We start from the raw sequence: 21,416 nt of genomic DNA on the forward strand, positions 1-21,416 counted from the left end.
CACTTGTGTAATGTTAAAGGGAACAAGAAAGTGCAGTGTTGAGTTTGGTGAATTTTGTTCAATAATATCAACTTTAAATAAACAGGCGACCAGCGCTCTGTAGCAGCGGCGGCAGAGACTCATCAGCATAAGCGATCACACTGACATGAGAGTGGTGTCAATCATAACATGTAAAGCCTGCAGGCGTTTCCCCACATGTGAAGTATTCCTCTGCTTTCTCTGATGGCTCTGAATACCAGAGGAAACAGACGATTATAACTGTTACGTAACATGTCGAAAACCTCAACATTTTAAATTCAGACTCTTGATCTTGGCAATCTGCTCCATCAATTACACGCTTTAATAAATCAAAAATGTCACGAGAAGGGATAGTACATGGATTTCAGTGTCACTCATTGTCTGTGCCTTTTCCATTTTGCCTGTTCGCTATCTGGTAAAATTGACTGGCAGAAATGGAAAAGTATTAATTACTGGAGACTTCTTGAATAATATTTATTAATTTTAAAATGAAAATGACCTCTATCCGTGCAAATACACCTGAAAAAACACATGACACGACTATTCACATATGCATGCTGATGTCAACACGTATCAGAATGTCCACTCTGCAGTCGTTTGAAGAAAGTGTTATAAACGAGGAACAACTAGAGCGAAAAGTAAGACAAGGGATTTATTTTTTCTTGAACCAATGACAGGATGGAAGTGTTACTGACAATTCAATCTGGTAGTCGTGTTGTGACTTTAAAAAAAACGAATCAGGAAGTGAAAGTGCGCGTTTGCGTCACTGAAACCAGCCTGCCCAGACTAACCCAGTCACGGAGGTCTCAAACTAAAACTGGGCCAGAAGCTTTTCTCTGTGTTAGAGAAAGTTTGGAGTAAACACCAGATGTAAAAGTAGCAAAAGTGATGTATTGGCATGGGTTAGAATGAGCCCTTCATATACATCTCTTCCACCAATGTCGGCCATGTTGCACGGCCATTGCATTTCCCTTTTCTCATGTTACCTGGAGGTTACTGTACGTTCTCCTAAGCTGCTTTCAGACCTGCACTGAACTCCGCAGATCCCCAGTATTTTCTCCGGAGGATGTGCATGTGTGAATGCAAATGTTCGACTGAGACCCTCCGGATTACTTTCTCCACCTGGTCTCTTAGTATAAAGTCCATAGGAAGTCAAGTGAAGTGATGTGAGGAGAGTGATCATGTGATCTCCACGGTAGAATTAATACGTTACTTCCTGTCTCTGTCGGACTTTACCCGCAGGTCATGTCTGAAAACGGCTCTACTCAGTTGGGAGGTGATATTAGGGTTATTCAGTTGGTTGCAATACACATTTTCACCTTTAGAGGCCACTCATTCCAACACAGCATTCTCAAACCACTAGTCCAACATTTTTTAGAGAAAGCAACACATTAAAACCAGAAAAAACGAACAGAACCCAGTGTAACTCACCCAGAAATCATTTACAGTATATTAACACATCTGAAAAGGTATTAACATTATTAACTATAAAACACGTACAATCTTTAATCCTTTTCACATTTTTTTTTATTTAATCAGACAAAAGGCGAAATGGGAGCTGCGTGTGTGTTGGGAGGGTTAATGGTGTGCAAAGCCTGTGGCAGCTGGGGGCAGAGCAGAGGAATGTTGTTTGCCGCTGGATGAGGCAGCGTGGGAGCGATCTGACAGCAGGGATGGAGGCACAAAAGGAAAACTTAAAAACAAGGTGGAAACCTGATGTGTTTATGAACCTCCAGACTTGCAGAGACAGACCTGGACATGCCCTGCTCGACACCCACGACTGAAACCTAACAGCAGCACCGGGGGGATTTGGAGATTTTTGCAACCAGACACAGAACAAACACGAAAAGATTTATTCCTCATGTTTTTGTAGAGTTTAAATAGAACAGGGTTTTGTGTGCTTTTTATACAAATGTGAAAAAGCCATAAAACTGACTGGACCCTGTTGCAGATATAAGCACCTGAATCTATTCAATGGAGTGACTCTACTTGTTCACCAGAGGGCACTCATTCTTTTCAGAGAGTATATTGGTCCAGTAAAGTGTGAAGTGAAGTCCAGGAACATCACTGTTCCTTGTGTTTTCATATGTGGAATTTCCTCAGGAACTACCCATAAGTTGGTAATGATATGTAATTGTTTCGGTCAATGTTATCAATTCATTCATTACATTTTTTGATTAGAAAGATATTCTGACATTAGAAGCAAAAAAACACCTGAAATCTTATCACCATTCAATAATAATTTCACTGTGGACTCATAAATAACACAGCAGACATGCAATCTTATGTTTGGCTTTCACTTTATTTGCATCATATAGGGAGAGAACACTGTGTGGTCACAGACCAACACTCAATATTTACAATTTATCTACTTGTAATACTGTAAAAATATCTATAGACCTCTTCAGATTTCAAAACCGGTGAGTTTATGTTGTCATATTTCTATACAAGGTGATGCAGTTTCTGCCTTAGTTGGCTTTGACAAAGGAGTTGAAGAGGGTGGTGAGACGAGCCTGGAAGTCCTCGGTGTAGGGGTCCAGCTTCTCCCTCAGATCATCAACGTAGGGGGTGGCCAGCTCTTTCACCTGCTGGGCTCTCTGAGTCAGCTCGCTCTGCACCCTCTCGGTCATCGGGGCCACGCGCTCCTTGAAGTCCTGCAGGTGCTGGTCCACCTTCTGCTTCAGGTCTTCGGTGTAGGGCCCCAGCTGAGCCTGCAGGTCCTTCACGCTCTGCTCCAGGCTGGTCTTCAGCTCCTCGCTCTTCTGCATCAGGGTGGTCCTCAGGGCCTCAACGTCCACGGAGTCTGCGTAGGGGGCCAGCTCCTGCTTGAGCTGCTCCACTCTCTGCTGGATCTTGGCGTTGATGTCCTCGGTGTAGGGCTCCAGCTGCTCCCGGACAGTGCCCAGCTCCGCGATCACACGCTCTCTCAGCATGTCAGCCTCTACGGTGACTTTGGTGATCATGTCCAAGGCTGAAGGGGGAAGCTGCTCCTGGAGGCTCAAGGCGTATGTGTTGGCGAGGTCGGAACTTTCCGTCAGACGGGCACTGGACAGGAAAGTGAGATTGAGATTAAGTCAAATTCATAAAAGAATTGTATCTCAGTCACCAGCATCCAGTGTATTTCATGTCACATATGGTCACACATTTTGTATGGCGTACCTGACTTCCTGTCCAAACTGAGACTTCCTGATCATCTGCAGGGTGTCATCAGCTGTCTCGGTGGCTTTGGCAACATAGTCCCAGAAAGCATCAGCCATCACTTCCATCTGTGGCTTGGGTGCATCACTGTAGAAGAGGTTGGCATGACAGCCTGTTCAGAGAAGACAGGATTAGTTTTAGTGAGACTGTTCAGTCGTGTATCACAGCCTCTTCTGAGGTATGACAGTTGCATATTTCCTCTTCACCAAGCCTTGCCGTTCTTTATCGTGCAGTTGGTATTTCTTAATAATCTAAAATTCACTTTAAAAGTAAAATACATTATATTTCCATCCTACTCACCGCTGAAGACAGCAAGGACGAGCACAACAAGGACCTTCATGGTTCTTAGACCTTGAGACAAAACAAATAACAGAGAGTTAAGTCACCACAGCGAGCAGCAGGCAGCAAGACAGCTCCCGTTGATTCTCCAGCTCACCTGAGTTTGCGAGTGTATCTGCAAATCCACCGGCCAATGCTTGTGTCCAGCTGGTGAAGACCAGCAGCTTTTATAGCAAGCCAGGAAGGAATGATCCCAAAGTCCAGGTGCTAGTGCCTTGCTGTCACCCTGCCTCACCCTGTCCTCACTGAGACCTTTTGCCAGAGAATCCATACAGACACACACCCATATACTGTTATTGCAATGCACACACACACACACACACACACACACACACACACACACACACACACACACACACACACACACACACACACACACACACACACACACACACACACACACACACACACACACACACACACACACACACACACACACACACACATGAGTTCATAACCCAGATTCTGCAGCTTCATATATCAGTGATTGTCCGGCATATGCAATTATTTTATTTATAATTATGACTATCCATGCATCCCTTTATGGCCTTACATGATGCAAACACCTGAAAGTGTGATTCATCAGTGTTAGAGTGACAAATTCCAAACGTTTCACCTCAAACAAACCCTGTCCTCACAGGATAGTTCACATCTGTAATCACTGAGCTGTTAGCTTTTCTCGGCCACTGATAAATCTCTGCGGAGACATGCAAAATCTCTTTCTTTAATTTCTTTGATGCCCAGCTTTGATTAGATATGAGGCTGGTGTTTTATTGTCTCCAATAGCTTGAGATTTTGCCAGTTGATGTCGCATTAATTTATGGCTCTGGTTTCTGCGTCACGCCAACGTTTCAGTAATCTCGGTGTATCACAGTGAGCAAAGGTCAGCAGAGTCAGACACCGTCATCCTTTGAAGGACAAAGTGGCCGTAGATTCACAGCACAGTTCAGTTCGGAACCACTTGTAAAGAGACGCATTTTAATGCCATTCTTTCCTTTTCCTTTTTAAAGATCCTCCAAATCGTCCGAGACTTGAAACTGGAACATTTCACTGAGAAGTCCTTCATCTTATTCTGAGGGTCCTTCAAAGCTTACATACAAGTGGGCTCAGCTGTATATCTATTTATCTCCTGCTTCTTTTTTATATAAAGAAAGAGTTTGTTTAACTTTACTATGAACTAGGTGTTCCTATTATTCCTCTCAGTGATAAGTAGTGTTTGTTAGTAGTTTGAAGAGCAAAGCAGTTTTCAGAACACCACTATACTAACATAAAACAACTAATGACATTGTTAATGAATGGAGATATAACCAGGACTATGTATACAGTCAAAGCTGATGACGATTGGCCATTAGTGGAACAAACTGTAAAACTGTAATAACAGATTTAACAATATTGTTTACAAATCACAAATAACATGCGTTATAATAAACTTTTAATAAACCATTTTGATTTATGTAAATAAACATGATACACATTCATACACAAATAATAACAAAAAAGGGGGGATCCCACCGACCCTAACATTAGTTTCCCCGGAGATATTATTAAGTTAGATTAGTTCACATATTAGAGTCCACATATTAGATTCCTTGTGTGCCATGGCAAAAGAAACAACCCTGTATTTGAATGACAGTGATAAAAAAGTAAACAATAATACACACAGAGAGTAACAGCTGTTGATGGATTTAACATGTCTACTGTATAAGAGTAAAAGGAAAAGAGTAGAACAAACTGCTTGCTCAGTAATAACTTGATTTCATGTATTGTACAATACATGAAATTGTTCCAATCTGTACAAGCAGCAAAAATCGAAAAAGCCATTCATGTCATTCTCAGATATAAGAAATTTGTCAGCAAAAGAACTCCCACTTTGAGAACTAGGCACTAACAATGTATTTGCTGCTATTAGGCTGTTACAAGTAAATAAAATCTAACTCTAAAAAAAAAATCAATGCCCACAGAGAGACTGTCATAAAGAGAGGACAGAGCGTTTTCCAGCAAGGCCACTTGGTGATTTAATAAACTATACCTGTCACTATTTTCTTTAACTAAATGGTCGATGTAACAGTTTCACTTGTGCAGCAACAGTCATGAAACAAAGGTTCCACTGACACAAGCTGCTGGTGACTAAATAGATCAATGTCCAAATGTGCTACTCTGACTTTTCACATCTCAGTTAAGAATGAAACTAAAACAAATCAAATGTGTCAAAAACCGTCTCACAACCTCCAGCTGAAGACAGTGAACCTGAACAGTCGTGTTGCATCAGATTTAAATCCTCATTGTGTCACTGCTTGCTCTCACTGAGAATGGGAATGGGTCTTTTTTTATCCCTGAGGGTCTTTTGATGAAAAGAAAAAAGGAATTACTTTGTAATCTGCTCAATCACTGTGTGAATATTCCATAGGATTGTTTCCATGTCCAGTAACGTTTAAATGTACCGTTAAGGTCTTTTCTATTAGTTGAATATTGTGAAATAGATGAAACCCTTATTACCTTTGTGTGGTCAGTCAGTGAGAGAGTGAGTGAGTTTAGTTGGTTAGTTAGTTAGTTCATTAGTTAGTTAAAGGATGTCTCAAAGAATAATTCATGGACCATGATGAAAACCATCTGATATGTTTAGGAGAATGGTGATGATGAATAAGTGCAATTTGGTGAAGATTCATTTAAAATCTGAATCAAGTTGATTTAAATTTGGTGTCATGAGGGGACTGTTGGTCATGGTCGGAGGTTTACACATTATTAAATCTTCTCAGGCCTTTTAGAACATCATCATCCTCAAACATGTCTCCATCTCACTGTTCCAATATTTGGGCCTGTGTCAACAGTGTCAGAGAAATACAATGACACTGGGAAATATTGTAGTTCTGACCCTGACTCCATTACTGATTGACACTTGGCACAAATACCTTCTGGTAAAAAGTAAAGTTGATAATCTTATTTCTTTTCAATCCAAAAAGTCTTTTGAGAGCCCCGTGCTCTTTTATTCGCGTTGCCGGACGCTAAAACAAAGTCCAGCAGTGTAAGAATACCACGGTTATCTGGACTTATCTCCCGGCTGTTAGCAATGAACTACGTGGATAGTTTATCACAATGCTGTCTGGAAAGGGGGTCAGAGGAGAACATCGGCAACATTCCTTCTGGGTGTAAGTTTTGTTGTTATGACATATCTACAATGCACATAACTTCTGTGCGGTGTAAAGATTGTGTCTGTGGGTCGTAGCCTCATGAGTCATGTGATAGTAGCCATGCGGGAGAGGCAGCAGACGCAGGAAGAGAGCCGTCGTGACAACATGGCAGGAACTCCTGGACTTTGGGCTCTTGACTACAACTGTCACCTGGCTTCAGTATATATACACGGAAGCTCCCTCACACACTCGCAAACCCGCTAAACCCTGAGAGATACACAAGCCACAAAGCAGGTGAGAGTTAGACAACATTTCAAAACAAAACTTCAGGAGGGAAATATGAAAGTTTTGACTTTTGTTAATGCAGATTAAAACTACATTGTTGTTGTTTTTCAGGAAGACACAGTCATGAAGGCGTTTGTGGTAATAGCCATTGCGGTGCTGTCTGGTAAGTTTAGCTTTTACCGTATCAGTGTTTTTTTTTAATAAAGCCAAGTCAAAGCTGATGTTGTATTGCTTCTATTAGAAAACAGAATAAACTTAATGGCTGAAAAAACTTCACTTGTCTCAAACTGATCTCCTCTGAACAGGCTGTCATGCCAACCTCTTCTATGCTGATGAGCCCAAGCCACAGATGGAAGTGCTGATTGATTCTTTCTGGGACTACATTGCGAAGGCCACCCGGACAGCAGACGACACCCTGCACATGATCAGGAAGTCTGAGTTTGGACAGGAAGTCAAGTAAGTTGTACGAGAGATACTGGACCATGATGACTGGGCTGACACGTGTTGGTAATACACAGTCATTGTGTTGGTCTCACCTTTACTTTTGTCTCCCAGTGCCCGCCTGGCAGATAGCGCCGACCTCGCCAGCACCTATGCAGTCACTCTCCAGGAGCAGCTTCCCCCTGCAGCCCAGAACCTGATGACCAAGATCACCACAGAGGCTGATGTGCTGAGAAACGTGTTGACCAAGGAGCTGGGCACTGTCAGGGAGAAGCTGGAGCCCTACACCGAGGACATGAAGGCCCAGATCCAGCAGAGAGTGGAGCAGCTCAAGCAGGAAGTGGTCCCCTACGCAGACTCCCTGGACTCCGAGGCCCTGAGGACCACCCTGACACAGAAGAGCGAGGAGCTGAAGACCAGCCTGGAGCAGAGCGTGAAGGACCTGCAGGCTCAGCTGGGGCCCTACACAGACGACCTGAGGCAGAAGGTGGACCAGCACCTGCAGGACTTCCAGGATAGTGTGGCCCCGATGACCGAGAAGGTCCAGGTGGAGCTCAGTCAAAGAGCCAACTCCGTGAAGAAAATGGTGGCCCCCTATGCTGAGGACCTTAGAGGAAAGCTTGACCCCTACGCCCAGGACCTCCAAGCCCAGCTCATGTCCTTCTACCAGTCCTTTGTCAATGCCAACTGAGTCATCCTCCATCGTCAACCTGCATCATCGTGAACAAGATGCCGGCCTTGTGTGGTCTACCTCTGTTTGAAGCATGTAATAATTTAAATATCTGAACTGCACTGTAAAACAAATTAAACATAATATTTATTGCTAATTGCAATATTTGCAAAGCAGACATCTGTATATACCTAGTTTTTATTGTGCATTATGTAGTTGGAAACTGTATTTTTTTGTCTGTAAGATATGAAAAAATAAATAGATTAATCTGAAAAAAATGTATTGTCTGGTCATTACTTTATTTATGGTCTTTTACAGAATAGGTCTCTAATCGGTACATCCAATACATGAATTTCTATTTTACTCTCACTTCACAAACACATGGAGGGATTACTTTGGTCACAATCAGTTGTGGCACACGTGCTGTTATTCTCTCTATTCCCAGAAAGCATCTTGGTATTTCGATGTAATTTGCCAGGTCTCAACGTGTCCTGGCTCCTGTTACACTTTTGATTCCCTAGAATCTTTTCCAAGAGGTAGACTACTTTTCTTATTCTCGTACTTGTCATCACTTGCCAGGAAACCTCACCTTCCTGGTGTCAACGCTGAACCTGCTTTGAGAAACGTGGATGACCAACGTGATGTGAGAGAGGCAACACAATTCAGTCATGGGTTTATCCCATTTGATCACACAAAACAAAACAAAAGTATGTGTTTCTAGAACCTCAGAACTTTTTCTACAATGGAAAACAAGAATTGGGCAACATCTAACTATTGCACAACACAAAGCCTTATCCTTCCCCTATATTGAGAGTGCCAGCATCCAACGTGGAGGGTCAGAGTCTACTGACAACTCACACACACACACACACACACACACACACACACACACACACACACACACACACATAGACAGGTTTACCCAGCTATCCATTATTAGGGCTTTGCATTGACTTCTATTCATTGTGGACAGGCTAACCACAACCTTATTCCTCACCTTAACCCACATTTTACCCCTTGCCTTAACCAGGACCTCACAAATGTAATTTTGATTAATTATCCATGAGGTCCACTGGTCCTGATGAGGTCGGTGTTTCTGCTGGAAAAGGTTGTAAAGATTTGACAAAAACGAGTAGACACACTAACACACACAATTCATAACATACGATTGCAAAAATTGCATTGTCCAACAAGAATTACTCTCAATAGAGCTCATACCTCTGCCAAGGGAAATTCCCCACATACATAATATCCCTTAATATGCCAGATTTTCTTTTCTTTGGGAAATCAGTCAAAACGTCAAAAACGGGGGTTGGGACAGTTTTTTGAAAGAGAATAACTTTTAACATTTTTGACAGATTTTCCACAGAACAAAATCATTTCACGAGATTTAAAAGTTGCTTCATTGACATCAGTTACTGAGGCTTTGTTGGGCATAAGTTTGAACCTTTTCTTCACTGTAACTCAATAGAATTCAGTTTTGCATTTTAAAGTCCAACATCCACTGGGGAGCAAACAGCTGAAAATCTTTGACTTTACAAATGCAAATCTGATGTGACCTTTTCACGTGTCGGCCTGTTTAGCACTTATGTGGCCACTCGTTGCGCCGCATTATCAGTCAAAAGGGCCAGAAGGCATCGTTAAGGCCTTGATCCCAACGGCCACGTCCTAAACTAAAGGCTAGACGGTTGTCTTCCCCTTTCACACTCTGCACACTTAGAGGAGGGAGCTGTTGTTTCAGGCATACAAGCTGCTTTGAACAAGACACATCATGCCATATTCACCATAGTGATAAATAGAGATTTAGTGTTGTTTTGATGTAGATAGGAGGGGTTTACTGCTGTTGCTGCTGGTTAGATAAGCAGATCAGAGCCTGTTGGCATCAGAAGATAACTGTCTCCGTCTGTCAATGGGTCATTGTGATGCTCTCAGGCTGTGAGGTTTGTCCCACCTTGTTGTCCTCTGTGGACTGTGGGACAGTTCACTTAAGACAGCTTGAGTGAATAAGAAAATGTGATTATAGGGTATTGTCTGTTGGAGACTGATTGTGTGGGACTGCAAAGGGAAAACTTTTCCATGAGAGGATGAGGACCAGGTGACGGGGCCTTTTCTGTCAGGGCTCCCACTCTTTGGAACAATCTCCCTGAGAAGCTCTGTCTGCAAACTCATTATCTGCTAATTTAATCATTTTATGAGGTTCTATTTGATCTTGTTTTCTCACCTGTAACTTTTTTTTAATTTCATCTGCGCTCTATTGCTGTGCGATCTTTCAAATTCTTGCTCATTGTTTGCTTTTTAGCTACAGTAAATGTTGCGTATTGTTTGCTTTCAATTTTTCATTTTTCATCATCTTGTAAATGTGTTTTAAAAGATGCTCCACAAATACCATTTATTTTCCAAGTTTATTATACAGCCAATACTCACACTATTACTGTACTTCTTTGAGCTACTTGAATTGTATTCAAGCACTATGCTTCTTTGTTCTACTCATCTACATTTTAGAGGGACGTTTTTTTACTTTTCACTTCACAACATTTAAAAAACATTTAATCCACTGGTTACTTTTACACAGTAATTATTTCATCAGTTACCAAAGTAAAGTAAATCAGAACTTACAGTACATCTGCACATGTTAATGCATCAATACTACTAATACTAATACTAATACTAATACTAATAATAACAATAATTATAAGTAACAATAACAATTTTACTTTATTATTGTGAAGCTTTAACGAGCATAAATGGAAAATGTTGTCAGAACAAATGTCATTGTCCCCTGAGTCGATAGAAGAGGCAACACTGCCACCCAGTGACAGAGCAGTGTAAGTGCTTCAGTGTGAAAGAAAAATCTCAGCGCTCCAATGAGATGTTAAAGGTTCAGTGTGTAAGATTTAGGTGAAAAGGATCTATAGGAAGAAATAGAATATAGAATCATCCTGGTGATGTTTTCACTAGTGTGTTTCATCTAAATTGTATGAATTGTATTTTTCTTTACCCTAGGATGGGCCCTTTATATTTAAATACTTTGTTTTTGCATCTGGAAAAAATCTGACAAAACCGGACTGAGGAGTGAGAGGATGAAGAGGAGGAGGAGGAGGAGGAGGAGGAGGAGGAGGAGGAGGAGGAGAGAAAGAGAAGGAGGATGGGGAGATAGAAGTCAAAAGACAGTAACTGTCACACTCCAACCTCGAGGTAAATTCCTGACATGCTAAAGGTAAAAACATCAATCAGCTTCAAACCAGGAGTGATACGGTCCCACATGAACACAACTGGTTCTGTTTCAATTACATTTGCACGAAAGATTTCTGTATTTGAGTTTTCATCCATAGTGGTTAGAGGCGGGCTCAGACATAATTTGATGACAAATGTTTTTTTTTTTGCACAAGGAAATAGACACCAACAAAGTCAATAACAAAGTCGTGTCCAACATGACATTTAGTGAAAAATTAGCCCTGAAAGTCTCTTAAATTCTAACTTCTCTGTTAATCTGTAGTCAGCTGCAGTTCAATGTCCACAGATCAGCAGAGCTTTAGCTTTGTCCACTTTAAGAACACACAGCTTTTTGTCTCGGATCCATTTCGAGACGGCGAGGGAGGCGTGAACTTTACGTTTCCACTGATGTAAGTGTGCGTGTGTTCTTGCATTTTCTTTTTCTGTTTGACAGTTTTACACAAAACTTAGATGACAGGTGTCTGCTGTGAAGTGTTGTAAAGTCTGGTATTTGTTTTTTTCTGCCAGACACCTGTGCGTAGTACTGATTATTGCTTACCCTCTTTTTGCTCTCTATATCACAGTTATGTAACAAAGCAAGATATTAAAAAGACCAATGGCAAATTATCTTTAACAACTCTAACTTTGATCAATCTATAATTTTTGCTGTTTTCCTTCTTCCACACAGAAAATGTACGTTTTCACAACTCTACTGGTTGGTTTGTTTTTGCAGCAGTCATCCACCTCGGTAGGTTCGCACATTTAAATCATTCATCTCATTTGTCAACACTAACACTGCGATCCATCTCACATTTGTATGCATGCGTCCACAGCCCATTTCATCTGCAGGAGCGACTGGAGGTGATGTGATGACAGGAGCGACTGGAGGTGATGTGATGACAGCAGCTCCGTCGCTCATAATAACTGATGACTTCAATCACCATTTTATCTGAAGTCAATTGATTTAATGAGCTCATAAAGACTCATCCAGCGGAGATCATGTGGAGTGACATAAGCATTTTTGGAATCATTAATTTCAGTCATGCTGAAAAGTTTTTCTTTTTTCTGATGTTATCTTGTTTTTTTAACAGATTGGAATGGAAACGAAGATGAACCAGACATTGTTGAGATAAATAAAGGTGTGTTAAAGATAAAACATGGAACATTCCTTCTTGGCACAAATGTCTCAAATGACTAGATCTATGTTATTTATCTTGTTGACTTGTGTACTTACATTACCAAAATGTTTCCAACAACAAACCCTGAGAAATCCCAAAATGTATTCAAGGTAGTGGGGAGTTTCATTTTGGTCGCCTTTTAATGCGTCATAGGTATTTTGTCATAGTTTTGATTGAGACAAGTTTGATTGTCTCAAGTTTGATTGTGGACCAAGTTAAAGATGCATGAATCAAACTGTGACTTTTGGCCATGTGGATAAAAAAATAACAACAAACCTTTCAGATCTGAATCTACGTGATGGAGACATTAAAGTGATAACTGTGAGCATCTTTACTGTCGCACTGTTAAAGAAATACAGTCAAACAATACATACATTACTCTTTGTGTGATCACTCATGTTCTTCCTCTTGTATTTCAAAGGGCTGTGACAGGAACATTGTTCTGGAAGACCAGAGGAGATGGGAGACACCGGTCCCCTATGTGCTGGATGAGAGCCTCGGTGCGACAGAGGAATCTTCTTTGTTTTCGTTCAGCTGTTGAGAGAACAAACTGATTTACGTGCTGATAAATAACACTGCACCTCTATTTGTTTGCTCTCCCTGAAACGCAGACTTGAATGCCAAAGGGGTTGTCCTACGGGCTTTTGACCAAATACGGTTGAAAACATGCATCGACTTCAAACCCTGGGAAGACGAACCAAACTACATCGTGGTCATCAAAGACGAGGGGTGCTTCATTATATCATTATATATAATGACATAGAAGGCTCAGTCTGAAGTCTTGGTTTTGTCATGGTTCTTTTTTTCCCCATGTTACTCGATGAGGATATCTGCGTTAACCAAAGACTAGATGTAAAGATTTAGGATGTGATGTCTCATCAAATGTGAAGCCAAAAAATCTCATACGCCCCCTAGTGGCTGACTGCAGTAAAGGTTATAAACCCTGCCTCCTCCATGTGAGTGGATGGGATATGGACCAAACTAAAAGTCCACATTAAGCAAATTTTTCTTAAAAAGATAGTTTCCGTCATATAAGGCATGTTCAAGTGTGAATTTTTCCGCTAAGTTTAGTTTTTTAATTAATTTGACGCTGTAAAACGGGGTGAAACATCATGATTGACAGCTAAGATGACTTGCAATTGGTGGAGCGCATGTGTCGGCAAGACACCGATACCGTGGCTCCATCTCCCAACACTGGCACCAAGTGACGATTAATTGGGCCTTCATTTTCCTTTCGGGAAATAAAGGGGCTAAATCCCCAAATGTCAAACTATTAACATAACTTGATTATTTGCCTTTTTGCCCATGTTCTGTCCATAGATGTTGGTCATATGTCGGGAATCAACGTCAAGGAAACCAAAGTCTCTCTATTGGAGAATGGTGTGATCACCTCGCCATTGTGGAGCATGAGTTCCTTCATGCATTGGGCTTCTGGCATGAACAGTCAAGATATGACAGAGATGAGTACATCACCATAGTCTGGGAAAACGTGGAAGAAGGTTTGTTTACCTTTTAGCTGAATGTATCATTCTGATGTTTGTATGCAAAAGAAAAAAACAAAAACATATGTTCGACTTATCATCACGTTTTGCTCAGGAAAGGAACACAATTTCTTGAAACATAGTGCAAGCCATACAACCACATTCGGAACGCTGTATGATTACGCGTCTGTGATGCACTATGGAAAAGATGCCTTCTCGAATGGCAATGGGTCCACCATCATCGCTAATCAACCGGAGTACCAGGACGTGATTGGTCAGCGTCTAGAAATGAGCTCTAATGATGTACGGAAACTCCAACAGCTTTATAACTGCAGTAAGTATTTTACTACACAATGTTATATAATTGTGTTATTTGTGATGCCGCAGATGATGACGAACTTGTGTTTTTGTGTTCGCAGCATCGGCCGTCACCTTTCTGATGTCATGCAGCTTTGAGGACGAGAGGGTGTGTGATGGGACTGTTTGTGCTGCAGGAAACACCAGCTGGGAGAGAGTCGGCAGCACAATCGCGGGGCCGTTCTCCGACCACACCAGCCTGAGTGCACAGGGAGGTATGGACCTCAGCTCCTTTTCAGCCGTTCACCTTTAATCGCTTAAGCAGCTGTGCGTTATGTCTTTTTTATTCGAAGTGATCTTCATATCATTGTGATAGATAGGAAAGAGGCAGTGGAAATGCTACATCAGCAATGGCTGCTACTAAATATACAACACTTGCATTCTCACTGTGTTTACAGACAATCAAACAATGTCTTCTCATGAAAATGGCACAACAACAACCCAAAGCGGTGAGTTTTCTGTTACATGATACTGCAACAGCCAGGTTTGAGCTATGAGTCGGAATTTCCAACATTATTTTTGCCCACAAATGTTTTGTCTACATTGCTGCCAACTGCACGAGGATCACTTCAGTGCTTAATTGTGTGTAGGTGGAGGCTCCTTCATGCACTGCAGCACATCTTATGGAAAAGAGGGAGATGGTGCCAAAATGCAGAGCAGGAGAATGAATCCAAGGAGGCAACTTCAGTGTCTCCAGTTTTTCTATTTTCACAGTGGCAGTGACAGAGACCAGCTCAACATCTGGATCAGAGAGTACGACAGGGATGCTGAGGAAAGCACCTATTTAATGGGACAGATCACAGGTCAAATTACACGTCATGCACTGCTGTATCCACAAAACATGGTCATTTGAAAGGGGGTGACATCACATTATACAGCTAAATCCAGTGTGTACTTCATATACAGCAGAGGTATTGACATGTAGGATTGGATTTTCAAGATATACATGTGCCAAAAGTAAATCCACTCCTTAACTTGACCAAAAAATCCTGTCATCTGAAGCTTCACTTGTCGCCAAATTGTCTGTGACCGTGTTGGTGACCCCCTCAAGTCAGTTGGAAGAGTTCACACACAGCGATTGGTGACTGCCAATCAAATGTACTTTAGCTAGTGTGCTTCAAAGCCTTTCCAGTGGGAGCATGACTTTGCATGTGCTCTTACTGCATTCCACAGTTATATAAGTCATTCTGTATGTCCATCATCATCATTCTCCAGGTCCACCAACATCCCACTGGCAGCTCCATCACATTCCTCTCAATGCCACCAGGCCCTTCCAGGTGGAGTTCGAGGTTCGTAAAGGAGCAGGAAACTCCTCTGGGGGGGTTGCAGTCGATGACGTCAACCTGTTTGAAGCTGAGTGTCCACATCATGTCTGGCACATTCCCAACTTTGACCACTTTCTGATAAACAGCAGCATCGGCACGAGCTTACTCAGCCCACGCTTCTTAACCAGACAGGGCTACGGCCTCCAGCTCCTGCTGTATCTCTACCCCGACCACTTCGGCGTTTTCTTTCGGCTGGTGTCCACAGATTACGATGAGCAGCTCCAGTGGCCGTGTGCGAGGAGACAGATGACCGTCTCATTGCTGGACCAGAGTCCCCACGTCCAGCAGCGGATGTCGAAGCAAATAAGCATAACAACAAATTCCGAGAGAACGTTCAGTGGAGGTGACTGGGAGGCACTGATATTAGACAAACAAAAATACAATGAAGAATTGTACTGTATGTGTGTGTATATTGAGAGTGCATAATATGTGTTTTTCACATCAAGATAATGGCGAGACATTTCAATACTGGGATAACCCCAGGAAGGTGGGGCATCTCATCAACGACACCAACGGAGAGTCGTACTATGCTGGTCCGAACCTCGGCTACAGGACTTTCCTGTCTTCCCATGCATTTTGGTCAGGGAACTTTATAAAAGGAGGCAGTGTCTTCATTCTCCTCAACTTTGATGGTACGTGGTTTCACAGACCCTTCCGACTGAAATTTACCATTGAGCAATTTTGAAATTGATAAACGTCCTATTTTATGCAGCTGCATGTTCACTGAACCTTAAGTTCATGGTGCTGGTGTTTTTAAGACATTGGATTGATGCTTAACTAGGAATCATTTAACTCCAGCAAGGTTAATGTTCAATCCTGCTGTGTCAGGATGTCTGGATGAGTTACAGGAAAGTTAAACCATAACCAGTTTATGTCAATTTACACATATTCAGTCAATCAGCAACAGACTAATAAAACTTTTTTATTATGACTTTATATATTATACACTTTTATTTACAGATCTATCAAAACTGCGACTGAATGGCTGGGACCTCCCTGAGCCTCAGATATGGTTGAACTTGAGCCTCGTGACTCTGATGCAGACAGATGATAAGGGAGGCTGCTTAAACCAAAAGTAAGAGATGCAGCTGACGAGGAAAAGAAAAAACACGTGTGTTGAAAGATATGTTCTCATGTACTGAGTCACTGGAGATGTCAAACAATGTGAAAATGCCTGTAAAACCAAACCAGTAGTAACACCCTACCTCTTTCTGACAGGATGGGAAACAGTACAACTCTCATTCCTTCTTATACATCATCATCTGCAGTCAGGTACAATGATCTTTGTGTCAATGGCAGCTTCTTTACAGTCTTTACTTGGATCCTAGATATTATGGAAAACAACGTATCACAGGCAAAAACACAAATATATAAAATTTGAAATAATAACTTCATGATATTGGTCAGTCTGTCAACAGACAACTCAATCTTATTGTTTCAGCCATGTATATATGACAATTTAACAACTATAGTTTTATTCAAACAATTCTCTGTTGTAACCACCATGTTGTCTCCCCAGTCTTCCCACAGGAACCATGATTTCCATGGTGACAGCCTCACTGGCCCTGATGGCAGGAACCCTCCGCTTGACACCCTGAAAATCTCAGCTTTTTACTTTAAAGCGAAATTAGAACATAATTGGTATATAACAAGATTTTACTCCACAGTACAGGAAGGTGTGCGTAATACTAATCAAGAATCAAGATATTTTATTGACCATTCATCACCATCTCATGGAGTTTTAATTCCATACCATGCCCTGGCTGTTTTGTTTTTCAAACATGTGGAATTCTATGACATTTTTGGATTGAGGTGTTTCAAAAGAGCTTTTATTTTTCGATGAGTTTTGTAGCGTAAGTACAATGTTTTTAAACTTGTCATTGGAATAAAGTTTTTCAGTAGTAAAATTACACGTTTCTCTCTTATAATAACATTGATTTCACTGTAATGGGTTTATCACCATGTTGGAGGCTGAAGAGCAACTTCATGAAAGATGTACATCTTGAAACAACTTTGCTCTCACAGAAGCCAGACTAACAAGTTGCAGGACATGTGTACTCAGCTCTCCTAACCCCGAGGCCAACTACACATTCTTCCAGTGTAAGATTGGGCCGGCTATACATTTTAGTTCATCATGTTAGCATGCAAACTTTTAATAATTTGCACTGAACAAATGGTCAAGAAAGTTATGGTTTTGCAGGTATTTCTACATTTCGACCAGTATAATGCAAAACAGAAGTGTATTTATTGCAAACAAGTGTTACTATACATTAGTTAGGCCTATTGAGACATTTCAGTATGAACCAAAAGTGGTAGGACGGCTGACGTTAGTATCCCTCGGGCTATGCTGCGAAACTTGCTGAGAATGTCACAAGAGATTTATGAAGACATGTTCTTTTGAAAACCAGGAGATCTGTTGTGAAGATTCTTTCACAGTCCTTTAACTCAAATTGTTGAATGTGGCTGGTTTGGTTTGAGTTCTTAAACCTTTCACTGTGCGCAACAGTCTCAACCACTTATTACCTGGCATACTGACATTTACAGTCTTATATCACCCATCAAACACTCTCATTCTGGCAAACAAGCAAATGAATCCTGGGTCAATAATCCTGCTTCCAACATTTCTTTTGCAACAGAATATTTATCAGCCTGTAGTTGAGCAGAATATACTGATAGATACAAAACAAGGTCAACTGGTGGAGGGACTTGTGACAAAAGTGCAAACACTGAAATAAAGGTGGAATATAACTTTAGTTGGGTCTGGGTATGCATGAAGGACAGATTTCCCCTCTACGATGCTGGGACTGGGACGGCTCTTTATTTTGCTTGGGCCTTCGAAAGAATTCGTTCAACGATACTATGCTTGGTTGGCCTAGAGGGAAAAATGCCTCACGTGTTTACGAAGTGAGATTTATGTTTCCGGACGGACTTGTTCAACTTGTCTTGCTGTAACATCTTTGCTCAAGGTGTAGATTATGCAGTTAAAAGTTCATGATATGAGAAATTTGTTAATCATAGAAGACATTTTAAGAATCTGCTAAGAAGAATCGTGAATTGAGGGAGACAGAGATCCAGTGAAAAGCAACAATAAAGTGAGGATTGCAACAAAATATTTTAGAACTGATGGTTTTGATACATCAAATTTATTTCTCACTGTATTGCAATCCTCTCCATTCTGGGGAGATTCGTTTGCGATCATGTATATCTGCATAATTGTCTTGCTGAGCATATTTCATCTTTCCATGGTAAGAACATTCATATTTAACATATATATATTTATTTCATATTTGTCTTTGAATTTACTTCAGTTTGATGTTCTCGTGACTTCTACTCTCTTTATTTCTAATTCCAGGAGTGCCCGGTAATAGGTGAGACTGTTTATGTAATGAAATGAGTCTAAAATGTTTTTTTATTGTAATTGACATTAAAGGGAACATATCATGAAAATTCCACTTTGTTAGTGCTTCTACACGTTAATTTGGGTATCTGGCATGTCCAACCCCAAAACTCTGGAAAAAAAACACTCCCGCGTTTTGTTATGGTTCCTCTAAGTGAGAAACGTCATGCTTGAGTGACTGGAATGAGCTTCCTGTGTATTGTGTTGTAACAATACACTGGAAGTCTCCCTACATGGCCTTGGCCCACCCCCCACCTCATCCCCCCGCCCCCCCACACTCGTTACGCCGGGTTTACACCGGACGCAGCGAGGCTGCGAGGCAGTGCAGCGCCGTTCTCAAGCGCGCAGCCGCCTGGCTGTTCACACAGGACGCGCATTTCTCCACGCTGGTCAGCCCGCGATTCTGCTTTCTCCGCTTGTTGTTGTACCCGTTGAATGTCGGGGTTCAGGGGTAAATGATGGTCTTCATAGCCCCCCCCCCCCCCCCCCACCCCTCTCTTTCTCTCTCTGTCTGTCTGCTTGTGTGCTTGTAGTGGATGGGCAGAGGGGGACATTTAATTATGTGATTGGGAAAATTAAAACTCCAGGACAACAGAAGGGGAATACAAAGTATGGGATGCATATTTGATAATTTATATCATATAAAATATGTAATTTATATCGTTTAAAATCATGGGGGGAGAGGGGGGAGGGGGGAGCTGGCTCACTAGCATTTAAAGGAACAGGCACTCAAAACAGGTCACGCTGTGGAGGGCTGTTTTATACAGGGTAAAAAGGGTGCTGTTTTAAATGATCCTTGTGGTATTTTGACCAAAGTATGTTACAGACATTTCATTAAGACCCCAAGGAACCATATCAACTTGTGGTAAAATGGGCATGCTATGTCCCCTTTAAACAAACTTCAGAATTGCAGACAGCATAATCTCACTATGCAGAGTTTGTTCTGCATGTTTTTGTGTAAATATTAAATCCTAACGTGATGAGGAGGATCTGGATATAACTGAAATAAACAAAGGGTAATATCGGGCAAATATTTTTTTCGGACAGTTTCCCCTGCCCCCACAGGCGATAGAAACAGGAATAGGTGCAAACTGCAACTGAGATTCACTTTCAAAAAGAAGTCCATACTTAGCACTGCACTAATTGCATTTTGTTGCTAGTAAAAGTTATTACTGTTGTTTGTCCAGGTGTAGATTTATTTGAAGGAGACATTTTGGAAGTAAGCAAAGATTTTCTTTTTCTTTAGCTTGAAAGTGGGTTGAAATTGTTTGAATTAATTGAATTCTTCCACTTCACCAAAAGGATATTAAGACCAAGTCAAGAGTCACCTGAAATGCCATCTTGAAAACAAAACAGTTGGGAGCATCCCTGTTCCTTATGTATTAGAGGACAGTGTTGGTGAGTGATCAGTGATCTACGGTGTCTGTTTACACAATATAAAGGGCATGAGAAAAATCTAAACTGTCAGACTACGGTGAGAAAGGCTGACTATGGTTGTGTATATGGTCTATGAACACAGATTTGAACGCTAAAGGAGTCATTCTGAAGTTGTGTATTGATTTCAAGCCCAGACAGTCGGAGGAGTACCACCTTTCAGTCACAGGGAATTCAGGGTAATTCTGTTTTTCCTTCCCAAACATAATCTCACGTTCTACTGAAGTGATCCAGCTCTCCACTTGACTGATCTGTCTGTGATGTGCCACACATCTTCTCTCTGCAGGTGTTCCTCTTATGTTTCAAGGGTTATCCAAAATGGCCAAGTTGTTTCCATCAATGAGCGATGTGGTCGTCTTGGTACCGTGGAGCATGAGTGTCTCCACGCGTTGGGCTTATATCATGAACAATCAAGATATGACAGAGATGACCACATAACCATTATCTGGTACAACATCATGGATGGTAGAGTGACATTGCCATCATGTATTGTTTGCATCCAAATATTCAAAAGCACGATTGGACTAAAGACCTTTACTCTAATATTTCTTCAAATATTGTGATTTTTATGCATAAAAGTCTGTACGTCTATCCATCTGTAAGTCCATCCGTCCCATGGAGCGACGCCTGTGAGCTAGTTCAGGCAGCCAACTCGAGCTGCGCTGCTCCAATCATGTGACATACCTCACTCTCCACAACCATCTATAACACACATCCAACTTATCAGGTGGTCTATTTAAGCAGAGAGACATTTTCGATCATCCCCTTTGCTCGCACTGCTGCTGCAGTATTGCTACCAGTTGCTTCAGCCCCTCCACCACCCCAGCATCCACCTGTAGGCTCCGACAGGGATTTACAAGTATTTGCTCATCACTCCCATCATTCCTGTCTAATCATATGGGGGAGTGTTTAAGTCGGAGCCTAGACCCCAAACACTAAACCTGTTCTAATG

General features: G+C 41.5%; 3 protein-coding genes across 3 annotated transcripts; 2 read left to right on the plus strand and 1 right to left on the minus strand.

The window, feature by feature from the left end:
• Positions 1–2,305: 2,305 nt before the first annotated feature.
• Positions 2,306–3,759, minus strand: LOC117776980 (apolipoprotein A-I-like). The gene is made up of 4 exons (XM_034611421.1): positions 3,653–3,759; positions 3,517–3,567; positions 3,178–3,328; positions 2,306–3,063 (listed from the first exon to the last, which is right to left on the minus strand). Exons 2-4 carry the CDS (start codon positions 3,554–3,556, stop codon positions 2,487–2,489), a joined length of 768 nt encoding a protein of 255 aa, XP_034467312.1. The 5' UTR covers positions 3,557–3,567; positions 3,653–3,759; the 3' UTR covers positions 2,306–2,486.
• Positions 3,760–6,853: 3,094 nt separating this feature from the next.
• LOC117776986 (apolipoprotein A-I-like) lies at positions 6,854–8,357 on the plus strand. The gene is made up of 4 exons (XM_034611426.1): positions 6,854–6,977; positions 7,080–7,131; positions 7,274–7,424; positions 7,524–8,357. The coding sequence occupies exons 2-4, from the start codon at positions 7,092–7,094 to the stop codon at positions 8,098–8,100; spliced, it is 768 nt and encodes a 255-aa protein (XP_034467317.1). The 5' UTR covers positions 6,854–6,977; positions 7,080–7,091; the 3' UTR covers positions 8,101–8,357.
• A 3,626-nt stretch (positions 8,358–11,983) lies between these two features.
• Positions 11,984–17,523, plus strand: LOC117776988 (meprin A subunit beta-like). The gene is made up of 16 exons (XM_034611432.1): positions 11,984–12,040; positions 12,126–12,153; positions 12,384–12,431; positions 12,754–12,791; positions 12,892–12,970; positions 13,082–13,199; positions 13,791–13,969; positions 14,067–14,285; positions 14,371–14,523; positions 14,707–14,757; positions 14,899–15,111; positions 15,524–15,976; positions 16,080–16,265; positions 16,594–16,708; positions 16,852–16,905; positions 17,153–17,523. The coding sequence occupies exons 1-16, from the start codon at positions 11,984–11,986 to the stop codon at positions 17,229–17,231; spliced, it is 2,070 nt and encodes a 689-aa protein (XP_034467323.1). The 3' UTR covers positions 17,232–17,523.
• Positions 17,524–21,416: the final 3,893 nt, after the last annotated feature.

The sequence above is a fragment of the Hippoglossus hippoglossus genome, chromosome 16 (assembly GCF_009819705.1).
Source record: "Hippoglossus hippoglossus isolate fHipHip1 chromosome 16, fHipHip1.pri, whole genome shotgun sequence".
Classification (NCBI taxonomy): domain Eukaryota; kingdom Metazoa; phylum Chordata; class Actinopteri; order Pleuronectiformes; family Pleuronectidae; genus Hippoglossus; species Hippoglossus hippoglossus.

Bases quoted from the DNA above. Each gene is read 5' to 3' on its own strand.
- LOC117776986 (XM_034611426.1), top strand. From the start codon at position 7,092: ATGAAGGCGTTTGTGGTAATAGCCATTGCGGTGCTGTCTG. The intron at 7,132-7,273 runs GTAAGTTTAGCT...TCCTCTGAACAG, and splicing joins AGCCATTGCGGTGCTGTCTG to GCTGTCATGCCAACCTCTTC. The intron at 7,425-7,523 runs GTAAGTTGTACG...TTTGTCTCCCAG, and splicing joins GAGTTTGGACAGGAAGTCAA to TGCCCGCCTGGCAGATAGCG.
- LOC117776980 (XM_034611421.1), bottom strand. From the start codon at position 3,556: ATGAAGGTCCTTGTTGTGCTCGTCCTTGCTGTCTTCAGCG. The intron at 3,329-3,516 runs GTGAGTAGGATG...TTCTCTGAACAG, and splicing joins CGTCCTTGCTGTCTTCAGCG to GCTGTCATGCCAACCTCTTC. The intron at 3,064-3,177 runs GTACGCCATACA...TTTCCTGTCCAG, and splicing joins CAGTTTGGACAGGAAGTCAG to TGCCCGTCTGACGGAAAGTT.
- LOC117776988 (XM_034611432.1), top strand. From the start codon at position 11,984: ATGTACGTTTTCACAACTCTACTGGTTGGTTTGTTTTTGCAGCAGTCA. The intron at 14,758-14,898 runs GTGAGTTTTCTG...AATTGTGTGTAG, and splicing joins CACAACAACAACCCAAAGCG to GTGGAGGCTCCTTCATGCAC. The intron at 15,112-15,523 runs GTCAAATTACAC...ATCATTCTCCAG, and splicing joins TTTAATGGGACAGATCACAG to GTCCACCAACATCCCACTGG.